This window comes from Mus musculus, chromosome 5 (genome assembly GCF_000001635.26).
Source record: "Mus musculus strain C57BL/6J chromosome 5, GRCm38.p6 C57BL/6J".
Classification (NCBI taxonomy): Eukaryota; Metazoa; Chordata; class Mammalia; order Rodentia; family Muridae; genus Mus; species Mus musculus.
In genome coordinates, this window is record NC_000071.6 from 33720013 (window position 1) to 33737521 (window position 17509).

The 17509-nt window shown below is 56.3% G+C and overlaps 1 protein-coding gene across 7 annotated transcripts, besides 6 other annotated features; it reads left to right on the plus strand.

Annotated features, from left to right (window-relative positions):
- Positions 1218 to 2018: a DNAseI hypersensitive site, noted in NCBI's record as "DHS 2.7 kb from HindIII site; the nucleotide coordinates are approximate for this feature". NCBI's record gives the evidence for it as "EXISTENCE:in vivo cleavage assay evidence [ECO:0001075][PMID:19401440]".
- Positions 1218 to 2397: a biological region, named in NCBI's record as "Fgfr3 5' regulatory region". NCBI's record gives its function as "regulatory_interactions: Fgfr3".
- Positions 1557 to 1761: a promoter, noted in NCBI's record as "-220 to -27 promoter fragment". NCBI's record gives the evidence for it as "EXISTENCE:reporter gene assay evidence [ECO:0000049][PMID:9478995]".
- Positions 1557 to 2397: a promoter, noted in NCBI's record as "-200 to +609 promoter/enhancer fragment". NCBI's record gives the evidence for it as "EXISTENCE:reporter gene assay evidence [ECO:0000049][PMID:9478995]".
- Fgfr3 (fibroblast growth factor receptor 3) lies at positions 1712 to 17056 on the plus strand. Of its 7 annotated transcripts, none has more exons than NM_001359036.1 (18): positions 1712 to 1942; positions 2294 to 2499; positions 7635 to 7904; positions 8180 to 8233; positions 9669 to 9838; positions 9924 to 10047; positions 10132 to 10322; positions 12105 to 12249; positions 12710 to 12900; positions 13242 to 13390; positions 13648 to 13769; positions 13844 to 13954; positions 14035 to 14225; positions 14335 to 14457; positions 14541 to 14611; positions 14839 to 14976; positions 15121 to 15226; positions 15402 to 17056. In NM_001359036.1, the coding sequence occupies exons 2-18, from the start codon at positions 2397 to 2399 to the stop codon at positions 15546 to 15548; spliced, it is 2406 nt and encodes an 801-aa protein (NP_001345965.1). In that variant the 5' UTR covers positions 1712 to 1942; positions 2294 to 2396; the 3' UTR covers positions 15549 to 17056. The 7 variants fall into 7 exon arrangements, with proteins under 7 accessions (NP_001345965.1, NP_001156687.1, NP_001192199.1 ...); NM_001163215.2 differs by having other exon boundaries at positions 13245 to 13390; NM_001205270.1 differs by having other exon boundaries at positions 1712 to 1916.
- Positions 1917 to 2293: an enhancer, noted in NCBI's record as "+132 to +508 intron 1 enhancer". NCBI's record gives the evidence for it as "EXISTENCE:reporter gene assay evidence [ECO:0000049][PMID:9478995]".
- Positions 2124 to 2182: an enhancer, noted in NCBI's record as "eta fragment". NCBI's record gives the evidence for it as "EXISTENCE:reporter gene assay evidence [ECO:0000049][PMID:9478995]".
- Positions 17057 to 17509: the final 453 nt, after the last annotated feature.

Genomic DNA, 17509 nt, shown 5'->3' on the forward strand with positions numbered 1-17509 from the left:
AAAAAAAAAAAAGGAATACAAGTTGTGAATAGTTGTGAACACCACACAGCTCATTTTTAATGAAGGGGGCTGATTCCCCCCCCCCCACTGCTGCAGTTGAGCAGGGGTCTACAAGAGCTGGCCAGTGTAAGGCCACAGGGTTGGGGGAGGATCAGAGGAGTGGGAGTACCCTGCTTAGAGTCCTCTTTCCTGCATGTGTAGCCCATTGGAAAACAAGGTAGCTTGAGAGAGATGGTCTGTTGGGCCATGGGGTTCAGAGAACAACCAACACTGGCCTGAGATTCCTGACTGGGTATTTCTAACAAGGAGGTCATCTCAGAAATAAAGAAGTATTGCTGTTTGGATGGATGCTCAGCTCCCAGTTACAGAGTGTGGAGGGTTCTGATAAATCCTCCAGACGAAGGGCGTGGAAATAGGGGTCAGAGCTCACATTCTGGTTCATTTACTGATAACTAATCTGCCAATAGATTAGGGGAGAATGTCTGCTATGACCCCCTGGGGTGGCATCCTGGGAGAGGACCTGTGGGCAGCTGCCTGGGGGTGCCATGGGAACCCAGGACTGGATTCTAGCCAGTCTGCAGGGAGGGGTCCTTGGCCAGAGCAGGAGTAACAGTAGGCAGAGCTGCCCAGCTCTAGGGTGGACACACAGGGATGAGAGCATGAGGGTTCTGGGGCCAGGGCTTTCCCTGCTCAGCTATCTGGGAAAGATAAGGGTGATGAGTAAGCCAGTGAAAGGTGTTCGTAACCCACGAGCCATTCCCCCCCCCACCCCCCCCATGAGCAGTTTTAAGTTCTTCAAGCCACATACAGCCAGACTGGGCAGAAGCACTGAGCCAGGTCCCCATGTATCTGGCTCCCATAGGCTTCATCAGACCTTGTGGAACTTGTCTGAAAGTGAGACAAGGTTCCCTGCCTTGTGAGGGTAGAGAGGCCATCAGTCACAGGGTGGTTGCTGTTACAGAAGTTCTGCCAGGCAGGACCTACAGCTTGCCAGCATGATGGGGTGACCAGGCTGATCCTCCAGGGACCAGCTGTCATTGTGACACTCCCCAGATGGAATGTGTCCCACATGATGGGCGTGCTGTGCTAGGACATCCATAGGTTGGAGTTCAGGCAGCCTTAGGGTAGGGCAGGCTCCCCTGCTTTGTATCCCCAGCTCTTCTCGCTATTCCGAGAGGCTGGGTAAGTTTCTTCCAAAACCTGTGTGTTCTTGGGGAAGTGTGGACATCGTTCCTGAGCAGGATGCAGGCAGCTGGTTAGTTTGATAAATACAGCAGCGTGTCCGTCTTTTCTAGGGTGCAATCCCTGGGTCTTTCATCATGTAAACTCTGCTCCATCCTTCACTGGAAGACCTGTTCACACGTATTTGTATTTGTCTTCCTGGAACTGTCAGGCTTTGTACCTGAGGATTTAGTGCTCTTTGCACAGGGTTCATTCAGCTCAGGGGGCCAGTTCACTGTGAAGACGCCCTAACACCTAGACCCCCACCGAAGTCAACCTTCTGAGCCCTTGAGCACAGCTTTATTGGAGGGAGAAGCGTGCTGGTAGACAGTCCTGAGCTCGGCATTGCTTCAAGGGGTCGAGCGTGCGACCCTTGCCTCGCCTGCTCCGCCCCAGCTGGGCTCCCACGCCCTCTGGGACCGCCCGGCGCCCCCGCCTGACCACGCCTCTTCGGATCTCCCGCCCCCTGGCCGCCGGGGAAGGGGAGTGTTCGGGGCGTGGCGGGAGCACCCCCCAACCCCCGCCCGGGCTGCTGCGCGCCGGGCAGCCCCAGTTCAGTGCACTGTGGCAGCGGGGGTGGCGGGAGCAGCTGGCGCCGTGCGATCCACTCCGGCGGGGGGACTCAGTGGTGGGCGGCCGGCCACTGGGACAGAGGAGACCCTGGAAAAGCGGGCCGAGAGACGGAGCCGCGCGTGGTGAGTTGGGCTCTAGCGGCCGCCAGGTTAGTGTGAAGGACTCGGCTGGCACTCGGAGGTTCCGGGCGGGCTCAGAAGCAGTCAGGGGGTGAGATATGCGGGAAGTGGAGCGGTTCGTAAGTGCGGCGAGGCCGGGGCAAGGCGCGGGCTTCCCGCTCTGGAAAGTTTGCGGCTACTGCCTCCGTCCTGGGAGGGCTCTGCGGCAACCAGGGAGGGAAGGAGGAGGGAGGAACCGCGGCTGGGAGGAGGCGGCCGGCGCCAGGCAGCCCGGGAGAGAGCTAGGAGTCGGCGGGCGGGGCGGCCGGGGGTCGGGGTTCAGGAGCGAGGCCGCGCTTCCCCGCTGCCCTCCGGAGTAACTCAGTGCTCTCCTCCTGTAGTCTCCACAGAGGCGTTCTCCCACCGGCGCCGGAGCCGGGCGTGGGGGGTTGCAGCATGCCCGCGCGCGCTGCTTGAGGACGCCGCGGCCCCCGCTCTGGAGCCATGGTAGTCCCGGCCTGCGTGCTAGTGTTCTGCGTGGCGGTCGTGGCTGGAGCTACTTCCGAGCCTCCTGGTCCAGAGCAGCGAGTTGTGCGGAGAGCGGCAGGTAAGGACTGACCCAAGGTGTTCTTCTGGGGGCCGGCCCTGAATCACAGGGGCTTTGGCAATGGTGAACAGCCCTTGGGTGAGGAAGGGGCGTCGGGTTGATTAGCACCACAGGGGCTAGTGCGCCGAGGTTTGTCCCCTGCCCCGCAGATCGCTGTCAGCTCGGACGCGGCAGTTTATAGGGGTGTCTGTAGGCTGGGAGCCACCACCCAAGTGCGAGGCGTCACGTGGACCGGTGCCCGTGACGGTGGTCCCAGGCAGAGGGGCGTTGGGAAGGCGCGCGAGCTGACTTCCCACGATTCCTATTGTTGCTTCTCGAATTTGAGAGGAGGAAAAATGCCTGTTATTGATTCAGCCGTTCTCCCGGAACAGTTCTTCCTCTGCTTCAGCTAAAGGAAGGCTGGACGTTGCGGGGTGGATAGTAGTATCCCAGCCAAAGCTCAGCTTCAGGGTTTCGCATGACAAGGTGACAGCTTCAGTGCGGCTGCTCCCCTCTTATCCTGTAGGCGGCCTGAGGGGTCGGTTCCCAGGGGCGCGCACAGACTGCCCTTCAGGCCGCACGCTGGGAGATGAGGGGCGGTTGTCCCAGGATCTTGGCGCCGCCTAGGTAGTCCCGCTGGCCACCAAAGTCCGATGGGACACTTGAATGCCCTCAAACGGGGCCCGGAGGCCAAGGATGCGAAAGGGAGCCACGGTCCGCTCTGCGTCCCTTGGTTGCCCGGAGGTGCGACGCGCGCGGCCCCCGGCTGTGCCCGGTGGCAGCGTGGCAAAGCAGAGCAGCGGTCTGGCGGGAGGCCGCGCGAAGGGAGGCTTTCGCTCGGTAAGTTGTCGCCCCACCCGAGCTGAGGCCCGAACAGCCGCTCCTTTGTACCTCGGCGGCCACAAACCGCGCATTGATGGCGGCGCGGCCTCTCGGGGAGGTGCGAGTGCGGCGGGCGCAGCGGGAGGAGGCAGATGGCGGTGTGCCCCTCCCGGCGCCCCCGCGCCCCTCTCTCCAGCGGCTGCAGCCTCCTGGAACAATGTCATTTTCTTTCTTTCTTTCTTTCTTTCTTTTTTTTTATGAATGAAAGTGGGCCGGGAACTTGAATGTGCGTGTCTTTCAGCGGCGTGACAGAGGCGGTCGGGAGGTCAGCGCGCGCTTTTAGCGCCTGCTAGGACTGCCCTGCTTCCCGGGTGCCGAATGGCCCGCGAGGAGACCACATTAGCATGTGTATTCAGATGAAGATATTACTTCTTGCGTCGGGTGTCAGTGAGCTCGGGTAGGGGCGGCGGGGCGGAGCGCACACCCTCTCTGTGCCTCAGGCAGTGACGGTGGCCTCCTGGCACGACCCTGCTGCGGGAACCGAAGCTGAGCCGGGCCGCCCGGGATCGGTGGGATCGCCCGCCCCTCGCTTCTGCGTTTGAGCTTGTGAGACAGGTAGGGAATTGATAGGCCAATAAACTTAATCCGGTTCCTTAACGAGATGGGCCGGGCTGTAAAAATACAAAGACCTGGTGAAGTTTACAGAGGTCCGGGCTGGCGCTTTCCCTAGGAACATAAATTACCAAGCAGGAGCTGGCTGGGGTCAAGGGCTGTGCGGCGGGGCTAGGTACCGGCCTAACCTGGCCACCCTTGGTGAGGCAAGCCCTGCTGGTGTGCTTAGTGTGGGAGACAGTAACCCTTAGGGGATCCAGAAGTTGACCCCCAGGCCGGCTTGCAGAAGCAGGGCCTTCCACCTTCCTTGTCTCCCCCCAACCCTACCTTGCTTGCAAGGCTGGACTTTGAGCCCTGCTGGCCCTCCCAGTGGTTCATTAACCTGGGCTGATCTTAGACCCTGAAGCTTTGGCTCCTATGCTGAGCCTAGAATCCCCTTGTCCTCCAGGTCTCAGGTTTTACTTGGGACCTGGAACTCTCCCCCCACCCCCTTTTGTAGTTGGGCCTAGAAGGAAAACTAGTTACCCAGGGTGTGTTAGGGGGTAGATGATGTATTGGATAGAGGTGGCCTGCCCGGTTGAGAAATTACTGAGCTGTGAACAAAGCCACTTGGGGTTGGGGCCTGCCTCGGCTTGGGTCCTCTCCTAGAACCTAAGTCTCCTCACCTGTCCTGCTACAGAGGACTGGTAATGGCAGGGTTGTTGGGGGGATTAAACCAGATAATCCCCGGTAAGCCCTCATTAGCCCGCCCAGCCTCTGGAGTTTTCTTTCATTCTTCCTTTCTTGACTTTTATAATAAACTGTGGAAACTGGAATGTCTCAAGGTGGGATGGTGGGGAATGGGGAGGAGGAAGGCAGGCAAGAGACCCTTGGCTTCAAGGCCCCTTGGGGCAGGCACCCTCCTTTCTCTTGGGTTATTTTCCTCATACACCTGGCCATACCTCCCACACCAGCTGTGTTCACTATCAAAGCAGGTGTCACTCAGATCTGTGTCCTGGTTTTGCTCCAAAGTCCAAGTCGAGTTCTTTAGGGTGACCAACCTCAGACCAGGGTTGGATTTGATGCTGGTTTTGTAGTGCGCACGTACGTCTCAACAACAGAACCTAGGCTGTCAGCTCCTCCAGGCAGTGGATGCAGCCCTTCCTCCAGCTGGGCAGCTGTGGTCTCACTCCATTGTTTGACTCAGGGGGCTTCTGCATAGGCACCCCTCATTCCTACACCCCTTTTACAGACTTTAGACACTTAACCAGGGCTTTCTGGACCTTAGGTCTGCAAGTTGGGATTTGCACTTTGTGCTGTAGTGGATGAAACCGAGACAATCTAGGAGGCTCTACGCCCAGCACAACTTGATTGGGATACAGTGTCCCTTAGCCTGCAACAGTGAGCCTACAGTACCTAGGTCCATGTTAGTACCATATAGCAATGGGGATAGGTGCTATGGGATCCATGTGGTAGGGACATTGTCCTCTTAAAGGGCACAACAGAAGTACCAGTGCTTGCGTGCTGCGTTTGGCTCCTTTGTTGATGGGGCCTAGGGAGTTACTGGTGCACACCTGGAGGCTGATGGTGTGGGAGTTCCTCTGACCAGGGCATTGCTTCTACTGCCTCAGAATACAATATTACATATTCTGCATTGTCTCAAGCACTGTCCTTCCCTTATCCCTACCTGACTCAGGTCATAATTTCCTCTACGCCCTGTGACCCTAGAATGGTGGTTGTTGGTAGATGTTGTTACCCAAGGCCCCCAAAGTCCAGGTGTCTGGTTTCGCCTAGCTCCTAATGGACAAGATGGATGGGTGGATCAAAGGTTAGCTCTTTGAGCTGACTGAACATTTCCCCTCCAGCCATCTGCTTCTCCAAGGGTCTGGTTTGGGAGCTGCCATGTTCTTTTCCAGTCCCTCTTTGGATTCGGTTAAAGCAAATACTTGTGTGCATGGCTTGAGCGGTTGTCTTGCCCAGACCAAATTGGAACCAACTGGCTGTTGCCTTTGGGCCAAGGCCTGGACTGAGGCTCTTGACCAGCCTGTCCTTGCCCTTCTGTGGAGGGAGAACTCAAGTGGCTTCCAGCACTGGGTGGTCCCCATAGGACATGGTAGCAGGATTGGAGAACTGGAAGTCAAGACAGTTAGGCCCCTGGCTATGGGACCTCCATAGGGCAGCTTAATACTGTGGGGCTCTGAAGGACATGAGCTTTGGGGATATTTTAGGGATATTCCCTCTGTCTGTCAGAATCCTGGTGGACTTTGAGCCTGTGGGTTGTCTCTGGGATGGACAGAATTGGGCCTAAGGACTGGTGTGGCCAGAGTGGACAGCTGGGCCTTGAATCTAGGCCATGCGTCGGCGGAATGACAAGTGACATTATAGCCAGTCCAGCTGGATCTGAGGAAGGAGGTCTGCTTAGCAGGACCACCCACTCCTGTCCTGGGCCCCAAGCCCAGCCGCCCTGTGATGGGCATTGTCAGGTTCTGGCAGGGAGGCCTGGAGGAGATAGCCCAGCTGGTGGTACGTCCCTGAGGGTGAAGTCTTTGAGCCACCGCATGAGCTGGGCAGCACCTGGGCAAGGCAGAGGTGTATTATCTGTGTCCGCCTAGTGGAGGAGCTATGTTGCTTCAGTTCCTTAGCCCTCAGGGTGGGTGGCTGGCTCTACTTGGCTCACATGCCCACTCAGACAGTCCCCCTCCCCCCAGTCCTCATTTGTGAAATGGGGGTCCCATGTCCTCAGCCAACCTGTGAACTCAGGAGTCTCATAGCCCACTGACTAGAGGCCTAAGAGACCAGAATGGTGTCCATGTTTTCCTAGCTGGCTCATCTGTGAAATGGGTGTTGCAAGGCGTGGACTGTCCAAGCATCCCCTAGCTGGTATACTTTGGTCTCAAGAGGTGCACAACTCCTATGAACAGCAGCCCTAGGGGTGTATGCCAGCAAGGGCTGCTCACCCATGTTCTTGTATGACCTCATGTTGTCTTCTCTCTTTCCATTTATTTTGATTTTGTTTTTAAGACAGTAGCCAGGCTGGCCTTGAGCTTGTAGCAATTCTCCTGCTTCAGACTTCTGAGTGCATGAGCCACCATACCTAGCTTTCTCTTCCTGTTTAAAGTATGTTCTGTTCCCTGGCTCTCTATCCAAACTGGTTTAGAAGCCAAGATGAGGGTTGGGTGCAAAGAGGGTTCTGAAAGGGCTCCCTATTCTTTCTCTGAGCTTTGAGCCAAAGTCCAGGGAAGGACAGCCTGTCTCCAACCTGCTTTTGTGCCTCCCTGTGAGCTTAGGGCTGATTTTACATTTCCAAATGGTGGAAGGATCAGAGGAAGGAGAATTGGTGACTTTTTCGTGGTGTGGGGCTGAGCTCAGGGCTTCAGGCATTCTGGGTAGGTGCTGTACCACAGAGTTGTCTGAAACCCTTCTTGGCACTTTAAAGATGATTCAGGTATCAGGAGGGCTGTGCCTCTTTCAGATCATCTTGGGAAGACAGCTTCCTCCTGTAGGGCAGAGCCAGAAGCCTTAGCCCATGATTGACAGAGCTGAGATGCTGGGGCCCACTGGCTCTTACGAAAACAGTTTTCCACCCCTGGTTTGAACATTGTCTGGCAGGCCCCCAGGCTCCAGGAGCACATCCCTCACCTGCCTACATACAGCCCTTGCTTGTGTGTTTGCAAAGTGAAGTGCTGGGTCTCCAGCATGCTTCTCTGGAGACCCTGTTTCATAGTGTCCCATTTACTCCACAGAGGTTCCAGGGCCTGAACCTAGCCAGCAGGAGCAGGTGGCCTTCGGCAGTGGGGACACCGTGGAGCTGAGCTGCCATCCTCCTGGAGGTGCCCCCACAGGGCCCACGGTCTGGGCTAAGGATGGTACAGGTCTGGTGGCCTCCCACCGCATCCTGGTGGGGCCTCAGAGGCTGCAAGTGCTAAATGCCTCCCACGAAGATGCAGGGGTCTACAGCTGCCAGCACCGGCTCACTCGGCGTGTGCTGTGCCACTTCAGTGTGCGTGTAACAGGTAAGTGCTTGGTGGGTGGTGCTGCAACGTGTGTGAAACAGCTGTATAGCCAAGGAGATCAGGACACTCCTGGGCTGGGTGGCTGCAGCATCCCTGGCCTAAGATGTTGATAGCTGTTGATAGAAAGGAGGGGGTACCCCTAAGTAGGTGCCATCTGAATGAATGGCCTTGTAAAGGCAGGATCCTAAAGGTATGAGAGTGGTGGACCTCAGATATGGGAAGCAGCAGGTCTTTGGATATAGGGGTATCACAGAACCCCCACTTGGAACTTGCAGATGCTCCATCCTCAGGAGATGACGAAGATGGGGAGGACGTGGCTGAAGACACAGGTGAGATTAGAGTCTATGGCCACTGAGCTGGTCAGGGCCGGGATGCCTCTCTGGTGGTTAGAAGGGAACACTGCTACAGGTGGGTAGACCAGAGGACAGTGCTCCAGGAGCAGGGAGGAGGCAGGGCTGGTCTGCAGGGACATTGCTATTGACTCTAGTAGGACGGGGCACCACAGGGGTGAGGATAGCCAGGGATGCAGCTCAGATTGTTGCTGAGGAACAATAGATCCAGGGATGAAGGGCACTGGTGGTTGTTGGTTCAGGCCGGCAGGAGGGGACAGTGCTTGTGTGTGCTGAGGTGTACATTGTGAAGAGGACGTGTGTGTGTGTGTGTGTGTGTGTGTGTGTGTGTCTATGCAGACTGAGTACTTGGGCCATTTGGAGACTTCTGGGGAAGAGTGGACAAGGTGTCCTCCAGTGGAATAAAAAAAAAATTGGTGGGAAAACAGGACTGAGTCTCTGGTGTGTGGGGGCAAGGAGAGTGGGTACAGGGGCTTGTGTGAGATTTTAGAGTGGAATCGACACAGGAACCTAGCACTGACGCCAACAGAGGCTCCTGTCCTGGGGAGTCATTTGGCTTCTCATTTCCCTTTCCCCTTTGGCTACCAGGTTGTTGAGAGCAAAATTTCTAAGCCAGTTTTCCCCTCCCCTGGCTCCTGCACCAGCCATGTTACCAGTGGCCTTGCCCTGAGTTTGTGTCCACTTCTGCCTCCCTGGTTTTCCCAGGCTGCATCTAGTGCTTACACACCCCACGTGGGCTTCGGCTCTGAGGTGACTAAAGGGTCATCTTCTGGACCTTGCCTGGGCATGGGAAGCATTGGCTCACTGCCGTCGCTGAGTGTGCCAAGCTAATGGCCGCCCTGGGAGCCTGGGAGGGCAGCTCAGCATGGAGGGTTCCCTCACCAGCGTATGCAGACGGTTCTCTCCCCCTGTGCTGTGGCTCCTCCACCCACAGATGCACATGGTCCTATGGTAGAGTGTAGTGAGGTCACTGCAGAAGGGGCCTGCCTCCCTAGTCTGTCCTGGATCCTTGCTCTGTCCCTCAGCTGTTTCAGGAGTCCCAGCAGGGTGGCTTCCTCCACCCAGCCCAGAGGAACCAGAGCGCTCAGTGGGGGGAAAGCGCGACCTAAAGGAAGCAGGCCAGGCCCTGGGTACTGCAGAGGCTGGCTTGGGGTTTGCAGACTGGTGGGATGACCTGGCCTAGGCCTTCTAGGATCTGCATCCTACTGGGATCTGGGGACCTCCACTTGTGGGCCTGCACCCAAGGGTGAGGAGGAGATAAATTCAGATCTGAGAGTAGGGCAACTGGTAATGCAGTGTCCAGGCTCAGGCAAAGCAAAGGACTCTGAATCCAGAAGGGTAAACAGGCTAGAGGCAGGCAGGGGAGGTTCTGGAAGGCACTGGTTACAGCTGTTATGGGTACTTCTGCCATCAGGGGCTCCTTATTGGACTCGCCCGGAGCGAATGGATAAGAAACTGCTGGCTGTGCCAGCCGCAAACACTGTCCGCTTCCGCTGCCCAGCTGCTGGCAACCCTACCCCCTCCATCTCCTGGCTGAAGAATGGCAAAGAATTCCGAGGGGAGCATCGCATTGGGGGCATCAAGGTAGGTCTGGGAAAGAAAGGGGCCTGGGGGCAGGGGCTGGAGACAAGGGATAGTCTGCATCTACTCACAGACTAACTACCTGCAGCTCCGGCACCAGCAGTGGAGCTTGGTCATGGAAAGTGTGGTACCCTCCGATCGTGGCAACTATACCTGTGTAGTTGAGAACAAGTTTGGCAGCATCCGGCAGACATACACACTGGATGTGCTGGGTGAGGGCCAGGCCGGGTGGCTAAGGCAAGGGGCATCTCTGGGTCCCTTGGCCCTACTGGCCCTGACCTGACTGCCTCTTGCAGAGCGCTCCCCACACCGGCCCATCCTGCAGGCTGGGCTGCCGGCCAACCAGACAGCCATTCTAGGCAGTGACGTGGAGTTCCACTGCAAGGTGTACAGCGATGCACAGCCACACATCCAGTGGCTGAAGCACGTGGAAGTGAACGGCAGCAAGGTGGGCCCTGACGGCACGCCCTACGTCACTGTACTCAAGGTAGGCTCTATCCCCGGCTGGTGGCTGGCAGGGTGGGTGGATCAGCTGGGTCAGCCCTGGCCTTGGCCCATATGTCCCTCTTGGCTGAAGGATATGTTGGGATTTACCAAGGTATTGGAACTTCTGAGAAGGGGCAGCTTAGTTCCAGTGCATGTCACCTGCTCTGAGCTCTAGGCAGGCTCTGTGTTACTTGTGCCCTGCTGTGGGACTTGTCTGCTCCGAGGACTGAGCCTGCAGAAGTTTTCTCTTGGGTAACAGTTATGGTGGCTCAGGGCAGGAGGATGACTGCTGAGTTAGTACCCTCTGGACCCCAGGGGACTGGCTAGACACTCTCCAGCTGGCCCGGATTGGCTGGTGTCATCTGCTTGCATTTAGCACTGGCTCTGTCCTGCCCCTCCCTCTGCCTGTAGCAAGTTCCATACCCGAGTTCAGGACTTTGCGATACTGGAAGCCCAAAGAAAACAGCTGTTGAGAGACAAGGAGGTCTGGTTGGGGAAAGGAATAGGGATTGTTTGGAACAGGAACCCTGGCTGTTGAGAAAGAGGCCACTGGGGTCCTGTCTGATGCGTCTCACACTGTGGGCGTGGATGTTCACGAGAATAAGCTAGTTGCCCTAAAAAGATCCCTGGGGTGAGAGTTTAGAGGCTGTGGGTTACAGGTTTTCTCTCTCTCTCTTCCCCTTCCCCCAACCCCCGCCTCCTCCGTTCTCTGTGTGTGCGTGTATGTAAGCGTGTATGTGTACCTGTGGTGACAGACATGGAGAGAAGGCCTCTTTCTGAAACCACGCCCACCACTGCCATGACGTGCCTCCTCTCCAGGCGGCTTTCCAGGCTTTGCTGCCCAGCCCATCTTTGGGAATCTCCCTTGCCCTGCCTCATCCTCACATCCTTCCGTCCTTCCGGAGCTGGCTCGGGGTGTGCCTGAGCCCAGTCTCTTGTCCCCGCAGTCCTGGATCAGTGAGAATGTGGAGGCAGACGCACGCCTCCGCCTGGCCAATGTGTCGGAGCGGGACGGGGGCGAGTACCTCTGTCGAGCCACCAATTTCATAGGCGTGGCTGAGAAGGCCTTTTGGCTGCGTGTTCACGGGCCCCAAGCAGGTAACGACTCTGTCCCATGCCTGCCTGGCACGCTGAGCTCCAGCTTCAATGCCCCCAGCCGTGCACCTGCCTGCATGCCCTGCACGAACTGCCCTGCTTGACCCTGCCTGTGACTCCAACTCTACTTGTGATGCCTCAACAATACTGGTAGCCCCCAGTTACCACTGACTGACTGTTTGCTTCAGCGCCCCCTCCCCAAAGGCCTGTGCTGTTCTCTTGCATCCCCCACTTGCATACTCAGAAGATCTGTAGAGCCTATTAGGGGCCACGTCCTGCGTTGTGTGTGAGCATCGACCTTACACCCATCTCCAGCTGGCTGATGCCTTCTGGCTTCCTGTCCATCCATCTGTCTGGCCCATCTTTTCGTCTGCATCTCTCCTGTTTCTGCACTAATTCTGCATGCTGCCTTTGTGTGGCACCGTGCTGCCCACCTGCCTGTTGCTCACCTTGGGACAGAGGACTCGCCACTGGTGGAGGGACTGGCTTCAGGCTCGGTTGCCTCAGTGCAGGAGGCAGAGGGCCCTGGGCCTCTGTGGCTGTGGCAGGGCCATGGTGGTGGCCGAAGATGTGGTGGTGGCGGCGGCGTTTTCCTTGCAGCCTGGCTGGATCATCTCCATGTGAACTGCTATGGTACCCAAAGGGAGGTGCTGGCACTCGCCTATCGCGCTCTGTTCTCTCTTTGTAGACTGCAGGCGCTAACACCACCGACAAGGAGCTAGAGGTTCTGTCCTTGCACAATGTCACCTTTGAGGACGCGGGGGAGTACACCTGCCTGGCGGGCAATTCTATTGGGTTTTCCCATCACTCTGCGTGGCTGGTGGTGCTGCCAGGTACTGGCTTCTGCTGCTGCTCATGCCGCACCTGTCCTCTTAGGGTGCTGTCTCAGGACATGCCAAAGCTGCCAGGGACTTCAGGGGGCCCATCCTGTGAAACTCACCCAGGCTTTGTGCTTGGTGTGGAAACATGAATCTGCCCTGCCTGTCTTGGTCCTGCAAGGGCCTCTTCTCTAGCAGGGCCCCCCATAGTCCTGATCTGAGGCTCTGGCATTTCCTGGGTGCCTGGGTAGCGGTGTGGGTGCTTCTGGCTCTGCTGGGTTTCTCTCCTGGGCGTGTCCCCTGCTGGCTCTCAGATGTGTTTTGATTATACTACAAGGCGAGTGGGGGGGCCATCAGCCCCTCTTCTCCAAGTATCCCAGGTCCCTTCCCTCCCCCACTGGGGCCTGTGGTTCCGGCCGGGCCGGGGGAAAGCTTGAAAAGGCTGGATGAGGCCCCAAAATTTGTATCTTTGCAGCTGAGGAGGAGCTGATGGAAACTGATGAGGCTGGCAGCGTGTACGCAGGCGTCCTCAGCTACGGGGTGGTCTTCTTCCTCTTCATCCTGGTGGTGGCAGCTGTGATACTCTGCCGCCTGCGCAGTCCCCCAAAGAAGGGCTTGGGCTCGCCCACCGTGCACAAGGTCTCTCGCTTCCCGCTTAAGCGACAGGTAACAGAAAGTAGATACCAGGTTTTGAGCTCCCTGTCCTGCCTCGTGTCTCCTAGAGTCCCAGCAGGGCCTGGGGCCTGCCCGGGACATAGTTTCTGTGGTTGGGTGGGCTGATGCCTCCTTATCTCCATATGGAGCTCAGGTTTTCTCTGAGGTGCAAAACATTTTTAGGAGTCTTAAGTCACCACTGTATAGAAGTCCGAGCAGCTAGCCCTTTTCTTGGCTCCACACCTTGCCTCATAGGCTTGACCTTGCCATCCTGGAGGCTCTACCACCCCACCCCTTTTACAATGCCCAGCCCACCCACGTTGTATGGTACCAATTTGTCCTGATGACCCAAGCAGGTGTCCTTGGAATCTAACTCCTCTATGAACTCCAACACACCCCTTGTCCGGATTGCCCGGCTGTCCTCAGGAGAAGGTCCTGTTCTGGCCAATGTTTCTGAACTTGAGCTGCCTGCTGACCCCAAGTGGGAGCTATCCAGGACCCGGTCAGTGGTGGTGAGGGACAGTATGTACTTGGTGGGGTTTAGTATATACCTGGTGGGGGTTCTGCGGTTGGGGGCTAGGTAGCTACTAGGCAGGGCCTTGTTGGAGGTATCCCCGAGATACTCCAGGGTGAGGTTTGAGGGGTCATTCTTTGTCTTCATGAGCAAATGCCCCTAGGGTTTCTGAGATACAGTGGTACATGACCCATGAGGGCTGGGGGTGCTGGGCACACACTCACTGCCTCTGTTTCCATGGTCAGGCTGACACTTGGTAAGCCTCTTGGAGAAGGCTGCTTTGGACAGGTGGTCATGGCAGAAGCTATTGGCATCGACAAGGACCGTACTGCCAAGCCTGTCACCGTGGCCGTGAAGATGCTGAAAGGTGAGGAGGGAGGGAAGTAGAGGGGCCTTTGAGGGCTGTGGGGCTGTCAGCTGACACCTCTGTTCCCGGCACAGATGATGCGACTGACAAGGACCTGTCGGACCTGGTATCTGAGATGGAGATGATGAAAATGATTGGCAAGCACAAGAACATCATTAACCTGCTGGGGGCGTGCACACAGGGTGGTAGGTCAGGTGGTTGGTGGGCCCACTGGTGGATGGCGCTCTGGAGATTGACAGCATCTCTAAGGTGCCTGTGCTTCCAGGGCCCCTGTATGTGCTGGTGGAGTACGCAGCCAAGGGCAATCTCCGGGAGTTCCTTCGGGCGCGGCGGCCTCCAGGCATGGACTACTCCTTTGATGCCTGCAGGCTGCCAGAGGAACAGCTCACCTGCAAGGATCTAGTGTCCTGTGCCTACCAGGTGGCACGGGGCATGGAATACTTGGCTTCTCAGAAGGTGGGCAGAGACAGGGACCAGGCCAGGTGGAGCCTCTCTGAGTGGAAGACCGGGTGATCGTTTGCCTGAGCTAGGGAATGGTCATCTCAGGTTCCTTTTGTCTCTTCAGTGTATTCACAGAGACTTGGCTGCCAGAAACGTCCTGGTGACCGAGGACAATGTGATGAAGATTGCGGACTTTGGCCTGGCTCGAGATGTGCACAACCTGGACTACTACAAGAAGACCACAAATGTGAGCCCTGGTCCTGCATGGTGGGGGTGAAGGGTCCCTCCAGGAGGCCCCACCCGAGAGCCAACACCTCTCCCTCTGCCCAGGGCCGGCTACCTGTGAAGTGGATGGCACCAGAGGCCCTTTTTGACCGAGTCTACACCCACCAGAGTGATGTGTATGTGTCCCTACATAGGATGGGGGTAGGGAGATCTGAAGAGAGAAGAGATACAAATTGCACTTTTGCAGTCTTCAGGGTCCTGGTCCGCTCATTGGGCCACCAGCACAGCCCTGGCTTCTCTTTATCCTAGTGCCCTGCTTTGCCCATCAGTGGTATGTCCTGGTACAGGGCTGCTGCAGTAACAGGCCAGGGGTAACAGGCCTTCTATCCTCAATTCCCTGCAGTTGGTCTTTTGGTGTCCTCCTCTGGGAGATCTTTACGCTGGGGGGCTCACCGTATCCTGGCATCCCAGTGGAAGAGCTTTTCAAGCTGTTGAAAGAGGGCCACCGCATGGACAAGCCAGCCAGCTGCACACATGACCTGTGAGCCTTGTTCATTCCTCTACAGTCCAGTCCCTGGGGTGGCAGGATTCCTACCAGGGCCCTTGGAATGTGTAGGAGACTGGTGGCCTGGAGGGAGGTTGGGGTGGGCAGGAGGCCAGGGAGCCATAGCTATACTTGCCGCAGGTACATGATCATGCGGGAATGTTGGCATGCGGTGCCTTCACAGAGGCCCACCTTCAAGCAGTTGGTAGAGGATTTAGACCGCATCCTCACTGTGACATCAACCGACGTAAGTGTCCCTCAGTCCTGCCCCCTCTGTGGCTGCCTTGCTTATTTTAAGTGTTGCTCTTTGGAGCTCCAGTGGCGGGGCTGGCCTTTAGGGGGCATAGCCTGAACACAGATGGCGTGGGATAAAAGGGGGTGAATGCAAAGGGACAGTCCTGACAACCATGTCCACCAAACAGGAGTACTTGGACCTCTCCGTGCCGTTTGAGCAGTACTCGCCAGGTGGCCAGGACACGCCTAGCTCCAGCTCGTCCGGAGATGACTCGGTGTTCACCCATGACCTGCTACCCCCAGGTCCACCCAGTAACGGGGGACCTCGGACGTGAAGGGCCAACAGTCCCACAGACCAAGCCCCAGGCAATGTTTACGCGGACCCTAGCCCGCCCTGCTACTGCTGGTGTGCAGTGGACCCTAGCCAGCCCAGTGCAATGGGCCAACAGTAGACAAGACTTCCTGCGTGTTTATCCTTGGCTCCTGGGTGCAGAGGCCCCTTGGGAACATGCACTGCTGTAGAGTAATCTCCTGACTGGCCAGGGCCAGGAGCACCAAACAAGAATGTAAGAGGCCCACCCTGTGCAACCCTGGGGTTCTGGCCCTCTCATTTCCCACTGCTACCTTCCAGGGACCATTGTGGAGAGGGCTAGACTCCATGTCCAGAGTGGGCCTTGGCCTTCTTGGTGCCCCAAGCTGAGCCTACAGGGAGGCTCTGCTCTGTGTGGCAAACCTCTCTCCTACATGGCACCTTGTGCCTGGGGGTGTCATAGCTCGACATCTCCAGGCTGCCTGCTTTCCACCCTGCCCCTCAGAGACAAATTACGGGTACCTGAAGGGGGGGCATAATGTCTATCAGAAAGGTTTATTCCAGAGGAAAATGTACATTTATATAAATAGATGTTGTGTATGATATAAATATATACATACATATATATAAGAATATCTATATGGAAAAAGGCAAAGTTGAGGCCCAAGGGAGCAAGATACTCCATGGGTCTCACTAGGAAACTGGCAAGAGCAGGCTGAGAAGCAAGGGGCTTTTCTGGCACGGCAGTTTTGTTTGTACTGGACCTGTATATTTGTAAAGCTATTTATCAACCCCCAGAGCGCCAGTCCCCGACCCCAGGTTCATAGCGTTTAGTCCCAGGGTATTGCAGCCATCTTAAGTTGTAACTTATTAACAGCGGAAGAGGTTCATGCTGGATTTAGGGAATTGCTGAGAACGTGCGTCTGGCCTCCACCAGGCTGGCCGTGGCCCCTTGGCGCTTGAATGGCTCTCCTAGTCAGAGCTGGCTCCAGGGAGCATTTTCTGTTGCCTTTGGCCCTCTTTTGTGGGGGATTAGATTTATATAGGAACTTTCTTTAGGAGATGTTTAAAAATTTTAAGGTGAACTGGTATTTTTCATACAGATTATTCTAATTGCTATGTATTCCAGGCAGGAGCCTGTGCCCAGGGAAGGGCTGGCCCTGCAAGAAGGTTCAGATGTTAATAGTTATCTGTTACAAGTTTATCTATCTATAATTTATTGAGTTTTTACAAGTTGTTTTGCTGTAGGCTTAACACTTCCTATGCAGTGCTTCTAGACTTTTATAGCCTAGACTGCTACCTTTCAAAGCTTGGGAGACAGTGGTGAATGCAATTTTGTTACTTTTGTACTGTCACTGGGCCCTAGGCTTGGGTGGCTGTCCCTTGCCTGTCAACCAGCAGGGTCAGGACAGTGGCTCAGGGTGACTTTCTTGGGGCCTAGCACATGGTTTGTCAGCCCACACTGGCAGATGTGGTTTTGTTAACACAACCAACTTACTTTCCAAAAAATAAAGAGATAACTGGTTCCATGAGTGCCTCGATTTCTGTTCTGAGACGGGTACAGCTGTGTCCTTGTTGCCTGTGGGGACAGGTGGGGAGGTGGGATAATAGCACCTGGGGAATGAGCAGCCTCTGGCTGGTCCCTGGAAGAAGGTACTGGTCCCAGGCTCCAAGGGACCTTGCTTTTCTTTCTCAGGGCAAGGACAGCTGGACTGCGGGGTGCCTTTCTGTGGCCTAAAGTGGCAGATTGGTCCGGGTTATCAGAGTCTAGAGGTGCCAAGGACAGGATTCAAGCAAGTTGTGTCCATAGGAGGGGACTGTGGATATGTATGTGGAGGAAGTGTTTTGGGTCTCTTCGGTCCCCTGGCTGTCCTGACAGGGAAGGGATCTCATGAGGACAGAAGGTGCTTAATTATATTTGAAAGTTCTCTGGGGAAAAGGCAGGTAGCCAAACCCCCTGGTTTAAGCAATCTGCATTGGGCCAGG